The 13,258-nt window shown below is 38.1% G+C and overlaps 2 protein-coding genes across 3 annotated transcripts in view; both read right to left on the bottom strand.

The window, feature by feature from the left end:
- Positions 1–7,486, bottom strand: part of CLYBL (citrate lyase beta like) — a 187,275-nt gene extending 179,789 nt beyond the window's left edge. For both annotated transcript variants that reach the window (XM_015827986.1, XM_015827995.1), the window contains exon 1: positions 7,391–7,486. In XM_015827986.1, the coding sequence (XP_015683472.1) occupies positions 7,391–7,467 (77 nt within the window). In that variant the 5' untranslated portion in view covers positions 7,468–7,486. The remainder of the gene's footprint in view (positions 1–7,390) is intronic.
- A 3,239-nt stretch (positions 7,487–10,725) lies between these two features.
- Positions 10,726–13,258, bottom strand: part of TM9SF2 (transmembrane 9 superfamily member 2) — a gene marked incomplete at its 5' end in the record, with an annotated part of 30,573 nt that continues 28,040 nt past the window's right edge. Inside the window, 1 exon segment of the mRNA XM_015827977.1 lies at positions 10,726–11,957. Within this exon segment, the coding sequence (XP_015683463.1) occupies positions 11,890–11,957 (68 nt within the window).

Here is a 13,258-nt window from a genome sequence, read left to right as displayed (position 1 = left end):
TACGGATCCATCTGGTGGTGATGCTGTCTACCCCACATTTTTCTATCTTGTCAAGTAGTAGGTTGTGATGTACTTTATCAAATGCCTTACTGAAGTCCAAGTAAATTATATCCACAGCATTCCTCTCATCCACTAATTTTGTCACTTGGTCAAAGAATGCAATAAGATTTGTCTGGCATGATCTATTTTTGACAAACCCTGTTGGCTTTTAGTAATGACTTTGTTTGCCTCTAGGTGTTCGTTGATTCGTTGTTTGATTAGTGATCTTTGCATCATCCCCATGGTCATGTGATCAACATTCAGATGCTTGGCAACTGGTTCATATTTAAGACCGCTGCTGTGTCGCAGGGTCATGTGATCCACCTTTTGTGACCTTCTGGCAATCAAAGTCAGTGGGGAATGTGCTGGACCAGCCAGTTAGCTTAAGAACTGTATGTTAGAACGTTTAGCATTTAAAGGGTTAAACGCTGTTTCCTTAAGAGATGGCTTATGGGTAATGTAGTTTTAGCTGTTAGTTAATCCTATAGTTCATCTAGTCAGTGGGAGGAGCTTGTGTTTATGACCAGACATCCTGTTACTGCCAGGTTTTGTCTACTTGCCTGCATAAACCCTAGCCATGTGGCTGGGCTGAGATCTCTAACAACATGTAAGGTTTACACGCAGAAGAGAGAAAATCCATTGTTCATTTACCTGTGAAATGAGTCCATATTACTGCCTACATTCTGGAAGAACTTCTACATAACTGTGAGTTAATGTTTTGAGGATACCTGGAAATAAAAGTAATCTTTGTTTGACTTATTCACTGAGTTATCTATCTGTCTCATGTGGAACCCAGCAGCCTTTTCTGTGTGAGGCAGAATAGGGAAGCCAGATTCATTTAACCGAGTTACGAATTTATCAACTGCAGTGATTCACTTAACAACGGAGGCAAGAAAGGTCATAAAATAGAGCAAAACTCACTTAACAAATGTCTCATTTAACAACATAAATTTTGGGCTCAATTGTGGTCATAAGTCAAAGACTATCTATATGGGGGGCCAAATATTCTGAATAGTAGAAAAGCTGGAAAGAAGCTCAGATCTTTGGGATGCCAGCTTCTTTACTCCAGAGAGTTCCTCTCTGCGTAGTGGGAGAGGGATTATGACATTTGATTGGAGAGAAGAAACTTGCATCCCAAAGATCTTCGTTTCTTCAGCCCTGCACCCCCTCCCACAGGAATTCTCCCCTCCTATGCACAGAGAGATGGGAAATCCTTCTGCAGGCAGCAGCAGTTTGCTACCCTCTCTGCTAGCTTTCCCATTGACTTTCTAGGTAATCCAGCAGAGAAGATTGCAAATAAGAATCACATGATCGCAGGTTGCTTGACAAAGGGTCATAAGTGTGAACAGGTTGCCAAGTGCCCAAAATGCAACCTAGTGACCACGGGAGTGGTGTAGTAGTCATAACTTCAAGGATGGATCATAAGTAAGTAACCCGAGTGTCTCGTAACTTCGAGCAGTCCTTAAGTGACTGGTCGTAAGCCGAGGACTATCTGGAGTGGATGTTGCAGTACCTGGAGACAACAGAAGAGAAGAAAAGAATGGGAGAAAATAACAAAATACAAAGGCCTGCAAATAAAAGTAGTGCAACGGAGACAAAAGAAAAGACTGTATCAATGGTAGTAGGCACCCTTGTGTGCAATCCCAAAACATCTGGCGCATCAGTTGAACACCATGGGCATTGACAAAATCACCATCAGTCAATTGCAAAAGGCAGTTTTATTCGGAACAGCTTACATTCTTAACAATATCTTTAACATCATTAAATAACTACATCTGTCTATCCCAGTTCCTTGGGAAGACCTTCATAGTTGGACAAAACTACCAGGTCAGTCTAATCATCTGGCTGACTGTATGATGAACCATAATAATAATACATCTCCTATAAAGATTTGAATCAACAGCTCTGAATTAAAGAAGCAGCCAAAAATTGAAAATGCTAAACCACACATTCAATTAGCTTCATAGAGAATTAGTATAAAAGGCCAACATTGGGGGGGGGAAAGTGTCTGTATCCATAAGGATCCTTTTCCCTCTATTTTTAGCAAGCTTCACAACCACAGAAGTTTTTATCACATTTTTAAACTAAGGCCTGTTTTAAACCCAGAAACTACCATTTTCAATTTCATTTATAGCTGGAAGTAAAAGTTAATATGAAGATTTATATAACTACCTGGAGTTAATTATTTATACCTATTAGGAGTATAAGCACAATATTCAGAGCAAAAACATTGTGCATACTACACTTTATTACCCAAAGTTTACGAAAGTTGAAGGTACTGTAACATTTTGCAAAGATCAAAGAAAACAGACCTTCACATTTTCATATCAAAACAGAGTGCAATATTCAGGAAATAGCAGATTCAAATATTAGCAGCTGCTGAAAAGAAGAAGCACAAAGGGGTCATAAATGTACACAAAATGTACTTAAAAGAGGATATATGTGCCACTTGAGCATTTTCTTCCCAGAACTCTGGGTAACAGCTGAGTAACCTGAAGAATGCCAGTTTGAACTGATATCTGGTGAGGAGCAGTGGTGAGATTCAGCCAGTTTGCACCACTTCAGCAGAACCAGTAGCTAATTTTTTGTTGCCCAGGCCCAGAACGGACTTCCGGAAGCAGCATCCACACAGAGAACCGGTTGTTCACATATTTGAATCCCACCACTGGTGAGGACCACTGCACTGTACCCAGTAACTTTATTTGACATTCCAACAATCCATAAAATCATGTTTTTACATTCACCGTGAATAATGAGAATTAATAACAATACTAAACCTTGTATAAACCTTTCCGAGAAGATGAGGATGTATTGTTGTTTTAAAACTATATCCACATTAAGTGAAATTAATAACTGTACTCTTGCACAGCAAATGAAGAGTAAGAACAACCAGCCTAGTAGATTGCTAGCATCAACCTTAAAGCCCTCATTTTCAAGTCTTGGAATGACATCTGTCCTTAATTATATCCAGCTGGGATCACGTTTCAGTGACCAACATGGACAGATTACTGGACCTCTAAAACCTTGCCATCATTGTAATTGATGTTTAAACTATTTGAAGTTTCTCATTAAGTCTGTTTTACAAATTAGGTGCAGATGTAAAAAAACTAAATGTACAGTACCAGGGAAAATTGGGTCACCTGAAAGCTCAGGATAAAATGTCTCTCTTAACTACAATTGGTATCCTATATTTTATAAAGCAGGATTAGCCTGTCCCAGGTTTCTTCACTTGTTTTTTTATTGTGTAAGAGACTTCAGAGTAACCAGTCATTTTACCAAGAAGCAAGACACTTATCTGCATAACAACCAGTTCATATAAAAAAAGAAAGCAGAAATAAAAACCTCAAAAAGTCCTCCCAGGATCATGAAAATAAATCGCATAGATACAGCTATGCGGTATCCTATTTTTGTACAACAAAAGCTTCCCTTAACTCCATTCTCCTGCTTCTTAGGAGGAGAGAGACAGCGATTCAACAGTAGAATTTGCCAAATAACCATTTTTTTAGTACTGAAAATGATGAGAACTATAATGTACTCTCAACTGAAGAGCACCAGATTGGAGAAAGTTAATGGGGGGGAGAGGCCAGGAGAGAGAGAGGAATGGTCAGATTTACCTCCCACCCACCCCAGTCAAACCATCTGCTGCAAACTTTGATTATATCAAAACAGTGGCCTGGGGATACAGATGTCGTGTCTGCTTATGTACTTTCATCCCAGCATCAGACACAAAGCACAGGTTTCCCTCCGTGATGTCATAACCATGCTTCATCACTTGTTTCTAACTAACCTCCCCCATCAACATTATAGGAATTATTCAGAGAATAAATTCCAGAATCAGACTTAATGAGAATCATTTAAAAAGCAGATTCTCTGCTTATCAGAATATAGGTAGTCCTCACTTAATGACCACAATCGAGATTGGCAAACCTGTCACTAAACAACAGAGTCATTACACAAAACATGTAACTATGCTGGTCTCACATCAGTTCTGCTATGGTCATTAAGCAAGACATCATGTTTTCATTGACTTTTCTTTTTCAGAAGCCAGCTTGCAAATGAAACTTGCAAATGACAATCAAGTGACCACAGCATATTGTGAAGGTTTTAAATGTGAGGACCTATTTTTACAGCATGGTCTTAATGTTGAATGGTTGCTAAAGAGAGCAGTCCTTAACCAAACCTGTAATGGGTCTAGTGGTTAAGGCACCAGGGAGGTTAGTTAGTTAGTTAGTTCGTTAGTTAGTTAATTAGTTAGTTAGTTAGTTAGTTAGTTATTAATTTATTAATTTATTTACTTACTTACTTACTTACTTACTTACTTACTTACTTACTTACTTACTTACTTACTTAATATGGTCTAGTGGGGTAGGCAACCTTGGCTCTTTTATGACTCGTGGACTTCAACTCCCAGAATTCCTAAGCCAGCATGGCTGGCTCAGGAATTCTGGGAATTGAAGTCCACGAGTCATAAAAGAGCCAAGGTTGCCTACCCCGGTGACTAGTCCCATCTTAGCCATGAAAGCCAACTCAGCCCAGCTCACCTCACAGGGTTGTTGTGGTGGGGAAAATAGGAGGAGGAAGGAATATTAAATATGTTCACCGTCTTGAGTTGTGTAGAAAAATAACAATAAATAAATAAATAAATTCTCAATTTGCAACAAAAGAACTGTCACTATCTTCAATCTCAAGGAAAGCTTTTCACAACATAAGAAAAGATTTTTCTAGTGTTAAAACACAGCTGGTTTTCCATCAACCCTCAACCATCAAATTATCCACTGTAAAAATCCTCAGAACTTTATGAGGGAGCTAACAGTGCTCTGTTTGTAACACTTAAATGAGCATACCCAACACTGCAAGCCACAGGAGAGCACGCTCATCCTCGTCCAGGTAAGCCAGGAGTTGGAGTACCACCCCATAAATTTTACAGTATAATTTTACTGTATTCCCCCTCCAACCACTTTCCAATATTATGTCACAGCCAACAATCAGCAACATATCTTTTAGCACTCAGTGCAAATTGCAGAAACCGATTCTAGTTTCTGATTTTATGTTTAAGTCAGTCCCAACCCAATTCATTAACAAGCAGGATACTTAAGAAACTGACAATTAAGTTGATTCTGTAAAACCAATTTTTTAAAGACCAAATTTGGTTTGTGTTAATGTTTGGGTGATGCCAAAATCCAATTAGCAACTGTGGAGTAAGTATCATTATCATTTCCAGCAAATACAAGCGTTTTAATTAAAAGTTTAAAAGTTTAAGCAAAGCAATATGAATAATACTAAAGCAAAACATTCAAAAACATTTCACACAGGTATGGATAAGAGCATCTGAGATGAAAACTTCAAACATTTCAAATCTCTTTTACTCTTAAATAACTTTTGGTGAATGTATTAAGATTCCATTTTTCCAATTAGAATAAAACATTTCAATTAATTTTCCAATTAAAACAAAAAAGCAAGAAATTATCAATTTACATATTAAAAAGGTAATTGGCAACATTTTTAAAAATACAATATTATTAGTCATTTATATTTTAGATTTGTTAAAAATTGTGTTTGCTAAAATGTTGCAAGACAAGAATTTTTTTTTCCACTCTGATTAACTGGTCATAATATATTTCAGCCTTCGTTACCTTAGCTCCATCTAGTGTTCAAAAAAAACCATTAAGTAGACGTGATCAATATAAAAAGTTTTTTCAGGGTCAGTCTATTAATTAAGGTAAAGAGAGACTTGGCTAAAGTTGAAATCTTTTTTGTCCCCACCATTTATTTTTGCCTATAACACAAATTATAAAATGAAATCTGTCAAAAGTGCTTATTTCCAACTGCAAACACCAGCCTGAGAGATACTACGCAGAATGTCTCCATTGCAAAAAGGCTGAAGTCAGGTGTCACATCAGCAAATTTGTGTAAAACAGCTCAACAACAGCAGATTCCAAGGCAGCTGGATTCCTCACTGCAGAGTTTCTCAACTTTGGCAACTTTAAGCTGTATGGAGTTCAACTTCCAGAATTCCCCAACCAGCATGCTCATGCTAAGAACTCATGATATATGATATTGAGTGCCTTAATTTAAATGAAGGACATTTGTAGAAGAAAATTTTTTTCTTTCTCACATTAACACACCAGGAAGGACAGAGGGCTGCAGATGCCACTCCTTTGTTGAAACTCTTATCTCACTAAGGAAGCCACTTTGATTTTAGCAAGATCTGCCTAACAATGCAGTTCTCTCTGCTTCTCTATTCCCTAGAATAAATTCCCTGCCATTTATGCCCAGCTGCTGCTTTTAAATGTTTTTAGCAATTGTAAACTGCCCAGTTATTGGGAATCAGGTGGCATGTACTTATATTACTATTATTATTATTCCTCTGATCTGTATCACAGTGTGGAGTTGTGAATTCATAGCCTCACTTCTAAGTAAGCATTGACAGCTCTTGTCATTCTTCATCTCGCCTTCCTCAAGCTAAGATCAAGTTGTGGAAAGATTATGGGATCTACAATCCCAAGAATTGCAGAGCCAGACTGGTAGAGTGGTTAAGGTACCAGACTAGGACCTGGGAAATCAGGTCCCACTTTGGGCACAAAGCGAAATGGGTGACCTTGGACCAGTCAATCTCTCCCAGCCCTAGGAAGGAGGCAATGACAAACCATTTCCAGAAAACCTTGCCAAAAAACTGCAAGGACTTGTCTAGGAAGTTGCCCGGAGTCAACACTGATTCCAAGGCACAATAAAAACAATATTTAAAAAAAAATCCCAAGAAAACTAAAGGGACCAGTTCACAGTCTTAAATAATCTCCACACAATGATACTAAGTCTCACTACTTGAACTCAGTTCCTTGGTTATTCAAGGATAGGCAACATGAAAGGACTGTTGTCCATCCTGTTTTCTTGGCAGCAGTATGGAAGTCATCCGCCACTATCTTCTTCCAGGATGATCCTGTTTTTCCCAATCTAACCTGTAAAGCCACGGGCTTCCAGATGGGTTTCCCCTCCAAAAACAAACCAGACTGGATGCTGCTTAGGTATGGCAAAATCAGTCAAGATCGGCTTACTACATTTCAGATTTTTCAGCCTCAGCACCTTCAGGTTGGATAGACTTCGACTCCCATGCTGGCTGGGGAATTCTGGGAGTCGAAGTCCACCCAGCTTAAAGATGTTGGCACTGCCACAATTTAAAGGGGTAGCAAAACTATCCCGAGCAGCTCCATGCTCCGCAACAATCAGGAATCAGCTGCCTTGCAGACGGCTTTAAGAAGTGGCAACAGAAAGGGGATCAACGGGGAGAAAGCTCCCCATCTCCCGAACCATTCTCGGAAAGCGCACGCGCAATCCCCTCCATCGCGACACTCACACTCGCTTCCTGCTCACTTTCGAACCGGCCGCCAGGAGCCGCCGTAGTCCCATTCCCGCAGACGCCATCATTCCCATCCTTCGCCTCGCCCTGGTCCCGCCCTCGCCCTCTCCTATTGGTGGAGAAGTTCTGCCGCCTCCTGTGAGACACGCACGCGCGGAAGATCCCGCCCCTTTTCTTTGCCCCTCCCCTTCGAGGAACTAAGGAAGGAAGCGTGACGCGCAAGCAGGTCTGCACGTGAATCTTCCAAGCCAGAAAACTGAGAAACAGCTGCGGGCCAGATGCTGACCTGCTTGCCCGTGACGCGGCCTTGCTAAACGAAAGGGAAATTGTTTGCTCTAAGTAAACTTGCAACAGCGTGCATTGCAGAAGAGTACACGGGAGAATAAGAATTGCGGGCAAGTTTTAATAGAAACCATGGCTTATTCCGTGATGAAGATGCATGGCAACGCCCGAGGTTATCTCCTAAGTACTTAACGCACGCGATAGTACCTTGCGAAAAATGCATTAGCGAAAGGCATAAAAAAGGGTATTTGCCGAAACGTTTTTATTCGAAGGCTTGCTGCGCATAAAAAAATGAGCGAAAACATCAAAAGAAGCTCCGTTTCTGATAATCACTAATCAATATACTAATTAACAATGTCGGGGTTTTGTGGGGTTTGTTTTTTTTTTGCAAAGTTACAGAGGGCCTGCCTAAGGCGATGACGTTAAGAGTGAAAATAAGACAGATTTTCTTTTTAATCTTTTGTTGTTGTTGGATAGGGAAGGATTGTCCTTTATTTTCTTTCCGCCAGTTTGTGTCCCATTCTCGAGGCTGTGGGGACAAATCCCTGCAGTTTTCTTGGCAAGGTTTTTTTTCCAGAAGTGCTTTGCCACTGTCTCTTTCCTAGGGCTGAGAGAGTGAGTGGCCCAAGGTCACCCAGCTGGCTTTATACTAACGTGGGATTAGAACTCACGATCTCCCGGTTTCCAGTTTGATGCCTTAATCCCGCAGGTTATATTTGCAGAAACGCGTCTCATATTTAGTGAAATATGGTTGACTGAATTAACTCGTGTCTGGAGCTTTTCACTGACCACACAGTGGTGTTTACATCCAATGCATTTAGCCCCAATTTACCAGTGTGCAAACTAGCCATGAAGGTTAGCAGGCTTATTCCATAGTCATTATTGCAACATTGCAGTGTAGTTATGAAATCTGTTAAAATTTAGCTAGGATATTGAGTGAAGGACATTCTTGTAGGCTAAAAGATACTTAAGGACTTAATTCCTAAACTTGATGGTTCAGAAGCAGATGCCACTAAATTGTGTGGAAAATTTATGTTGGCCTTGTAGAGCAACCCAGTTAAGAAACAACCAGATCAGCTAATTATACTTCATTATAAAGCAGGGTTGTCAAACTGCCGGCCCGTGGCCTGGTTTCATCATACCGGAGCCACACCCACCCCATTGCAGGCAATGGCAAAAAAGCTCCGATACGTTGCACGACGTCACGAGTTTGACATGTCTGTTATAAAGCTATATTGACAGAATCTTGCAAGTCTGGAAGTTCAGTTCTCTCCGTTCTTTTACAGCCTGAGAGCCTCCTGCACCACTATCTGCTTTTAAGCTATTCTGCCACTTAACTATTCCCTTGGCACGGACTCCCAAGGTTACTTCCACATACTATTACAATTTATAGCTAAACAAATCCACATCCTTTACAATGTCTGCAGCAGGGGTCTTCAAACTTGTCCCTTTTATGACTTGTGGACTTCAACTCCCAGAATTCCTCAGCCAGCATGCCTGGCTGAGGATTTCTGGGAATTGAAGTCCACAAGTCATAATGACCAGGTTTCAAGACCCCTGGTCTGCAGTGTCTTAAATTGATTTGTCACTAGCTCCAGTTGGTGTTGATTGGGAGAGATCCTGCCCTCAGTCCCTACTATGTAGGGTGCCACAAAATTTAATACACTCTGCTCCTAACAACCACATGAAGCCTTTTTTGCTGTATTGCCTGCCTTTTGTAAGCATGTTGGCTTTGTAGGAGCACTTTAAGATGTGGCCTTGTTATCTTACCTGGAGATCTGATGACATTGGTGGAGAGCCTGCAAATTAATTGTATGTTAGGAAAAAAATGGTACTGTCTACAGATTGTGGGTTTTATGTTTTTTTAATAGTTCTTACTGTTTTGATGGTGCTTATTTTTTGGTTTGTTTTTTATTGTTTTGATGTTAATTTTGTAAGCTGACCCAAATGGCAGGTAGTGAGATGGGGAGTTATATAAATTTAATAAATTTCTAACATGCCTATCAAAGGTGATAAATAAAAAGAATACATGTACAATTTTTCATCAAATAATTTTGGTTTTTTTTATCTGAAAGAGTACAAATTCTTTAAAATGAAACAAGTTCCCTTAGGTTTTCAAGTATTTTCCTTCATTTTCATCTCCCTTGCCAAATGACATAATACAGTGTTTTTTTGAGTTTGTTTTGTTCATGCCGCTCTTCCAAACTTTTTTTTTCTTATGTGGCCCGTCTGTCCAGGTTCCATTATCAAATACAGATATAGAATAGTAACTGGTGCATTATCTGGCATCAACAAGGTAGTATTTGCGATGCAATATACTGTTCTGTGGCTTCCGGGTAGATACCCATTACATGTTTCATATACTACCCTCTTGAAATATATCATAGAACACACAAGGAGCCATATCCCCTGGTTGAGAACTGCTGCTTTTAAAGATACAAAATCATCCCTGTTTCAAAATTTGCATGCTTTCAGCAGGGCTGCAACAGCCTACATCAAATTCAAACTGAGGCACTTCATGCTTGATAGAGATGCTTTGCATGTTTCTTTTATTTTTCCCTACATGGCATTTTAATTGGAAGCCGCCTTGAGAAATGAAATAAATATCTTAAGTCCTACATAAATATAAAAGGATCTCCCTTGTTCAAGGCCCTCCAATTAGTAGCTTCCTGCATTTCCCTTTGCTATACCCACTGATCCATAAGTTTGAGGGAGGGTAAGCAAAAAAAATAAATAAATCAAAACAAGAACAAAAAACAAGTAGTCAAATTTTGTTCTGCCAGAGGAGTCTTCCATTTATTATTCTCTGACTCCAAGGAAACCTGACACACAAATTTGAATATGTTAAAGGATATGATTCTTTAAGTCAGATACTTTATGCTAGCATTCTCAATCAAGGATGCCGCCTCACTTTTATAGCAGCAAAAACCAACATCCAGCCCTGGTATAACTACACAAATAATTTTACTAAAAGAGAATCCAAAGCTGCAATAATAACCATTTAGCAAATAATTAGAGTGGCTGTCTGAAGAATATTGGCATTTTAAAAAAAATATTCTGTAAAGTGTTCTGGATTAAACATTAGTGTAAATGGAAGTTTACAGGACCAAATTAAAAATTCAGGTTATTAACAAAAGATATTTTATTGGATTTTAATATTCACACATCAGTTTATACTCTTTAGAAATACTAGAAAAAAAACTTAGGGTGATCTGTTGAAACATGCAAATTACATGGCAACAGGTGTGCTCTTCCAGAAAACATGCAGAGGTTATTAACAGGTAAATTGCTTACCTCAGACAACAACACAGTAAACATGTTTCCACTAATTTTAATTCATCTAACAAATTTATTCTTTTAATTAAAGCAAATAGTTCTAGCTATTAAAACAAAATCCATAGTCCATTCTGCATAATATGTATCATTAAAATCTGCAGGGAACACAATCGGTAATACATCTTGTTTCTGTTTATGCAGACTTTTTCATCATATTATCCAGTCTCTTAATTTAGTTATATAGTGAATTAAGAGAGACACTATAGTTATGAAATGTCATTTTTAAGTAGTTCATGAATATTACACTTATGTAACATGATTTACTCAAAAAACATAACCCAATCTGCATATTTAGAACTTATGAATATATTTCTATTTACAGAATTTTATGCATTTATTTATAATGGGTAATAATCAACTGAACATAGTTCATTTGTTATGAATTGTTTAGGTTGCAGAACTTAGGAGGCCACAGAATCTCAACAGCCAACACAACTAGAACCAAACAATCAGAGGGGAAAAAATGATGGATTTATGGCCATGGCTTCATATGAAACAAAAACATTCAAACTACAAGCAATTACACTGAGTCAACCTTCAGAAGCATGAGAGAAATAAGTTTTTTACTTTGAAAAAATAATCAATCCCATTCAGCAAACCTAGAAAACTTTATTTACAACTATTCTGTCAGAAGAATTATTAAATACTGCAAGGCAGCACTTATAACCAGTCATTAGAATTTAAAAGTCCCAATATAACAATATTTACAAATGCATACATTTACATTCAGTCTTCACTAAGAATACAAAGTGAAAACAGATTGCAAAATAACAATACAAATATTTGAAGGGGAGAAAATCTGTATCATTTCGATAAAGCTTACATTCTTTTCCAAAATCATATTTAAATTAGGTTGATAGTTTCTGCATTAAGTATCTTCAGTCAACTTTTACCACACTGTATATCTTGGTCACAAACCAAAAGCAAGCGAAAAATCCAATTGTTCCTACAAATAAACACAAAATTGCATCAATATTCATACATAGTCTTCTTACACTAACAGAGCAGACCTAAAAAATCTATAGTTTTGCACATTAGATATCTATTTTAATACTTTCTTATAGTGATTACTTTTTCAGGAATTATTTATATTTAGGGCCACAGCATTAAATCAGCACAATGCCAAAGGCAGCCTGCTTGCCATATAGGAGCCGAGCTCTGCATTTCCTGAAGGAGGAGGTTCTGTGGAGCAAAACTGGTGTGGTACAGACCATCTCTTATTAAAGTTAAACCTCTCCCTAGATCTGGAGGAAGACCAGGTAAAGACAGCACAAGGATTTTTGCTTTGAAAAAATTAACCATTTAGCTAGGAATCTGCATTAATGACTTTTTTTTTCTTTTTCTGTGTGGTGCTGGTCAAACAATGCTTTCATTTCTCTGTAGAGATTAGAAAACTGAATATGTAACCTTAGCCTTCCATACATTCTTCTGCCTCAGCATGAAAATAATCCTTTTTCCACTCATTTTTAACTTTGTTCATTTAACAGAACAAAGAGGAAAAAAGAGAAAATAGTAAAAAGAAAAAAAGCTATCTATAGGCAGATTTCTATATTATTTATAGCATGAAATATTAAATTGTATCTTGTTTTCTGACAGGAGCAGCATCCTCTCTTTAGTAAATATTCTTGTACCTTGTCAGCTTTATCATCAGGATGATTTATCTTTACTAAAGCGGCCTCTCTGCATTTTAGTTGTTAAAGTTGGAAAGTGCAATGTATAGTTGTTGTTATAACCACACCTCAAAGTGTGGTTATTGTTATAACCACAACAACAAAGTGTCAACCTATACATGTTTCTTCAGAATTAAAATCTAAATGTACAGGCGCTTGCATCCAATGTGTCCTTGATTACTGTATTAAAATATCTGCATCCACTGAACTTGGGAAGAAACTGTTTTGATCGTATATTCAAAAAAATGAAAGAAAATTTATGTTGCTGTTGCAAAATTTAGGAAAATTGTTAAAAACTAGCCAAATAGAAGGGTGGAACGGCTTGCTTAGAGTCAGCTTGCCTGCAAAAATCGTAAGATACAAAAATAGCATTATTTCATCCCTGGAAGCAAAAACCCTAATGAAATAAGATCACCTCTGCAGAGAAATTGAGATGTAGAAAAGATAAGTGGCAAAGAGATGATCCTGGCTTTTTAAAGAATGGCGGATAAATATATGCCTAGCTTGGTTCCTGATTTTTGGCTGATTTTAAGTACTATAATGCATATCACTGACCAGTTCTTGAAACAGAAAGCTA

Source organism: Protobothrops mucrosquamatus, unplaced genomic scaffold (assembly GCF_001527695.2).
Source record: "Protobothrops mucrosquamatus isolate PMUCROS unplaced genomic scaffold, P.Mucros_1.0 scaffold_218, whole genome shotgun sequence".
Lineage (NCBI taxonomy): Eukaryota > Metazoa > Chordata > Lepidosauria > Squamata > Viperidae > Protobothrops > Protobothrops mucrosquamatus.
The sequence above is the reverse complement of the archived record's forward strand: the minus strand, read 5'-3'. Positions and strand labels throughout refer to the sequence as shown.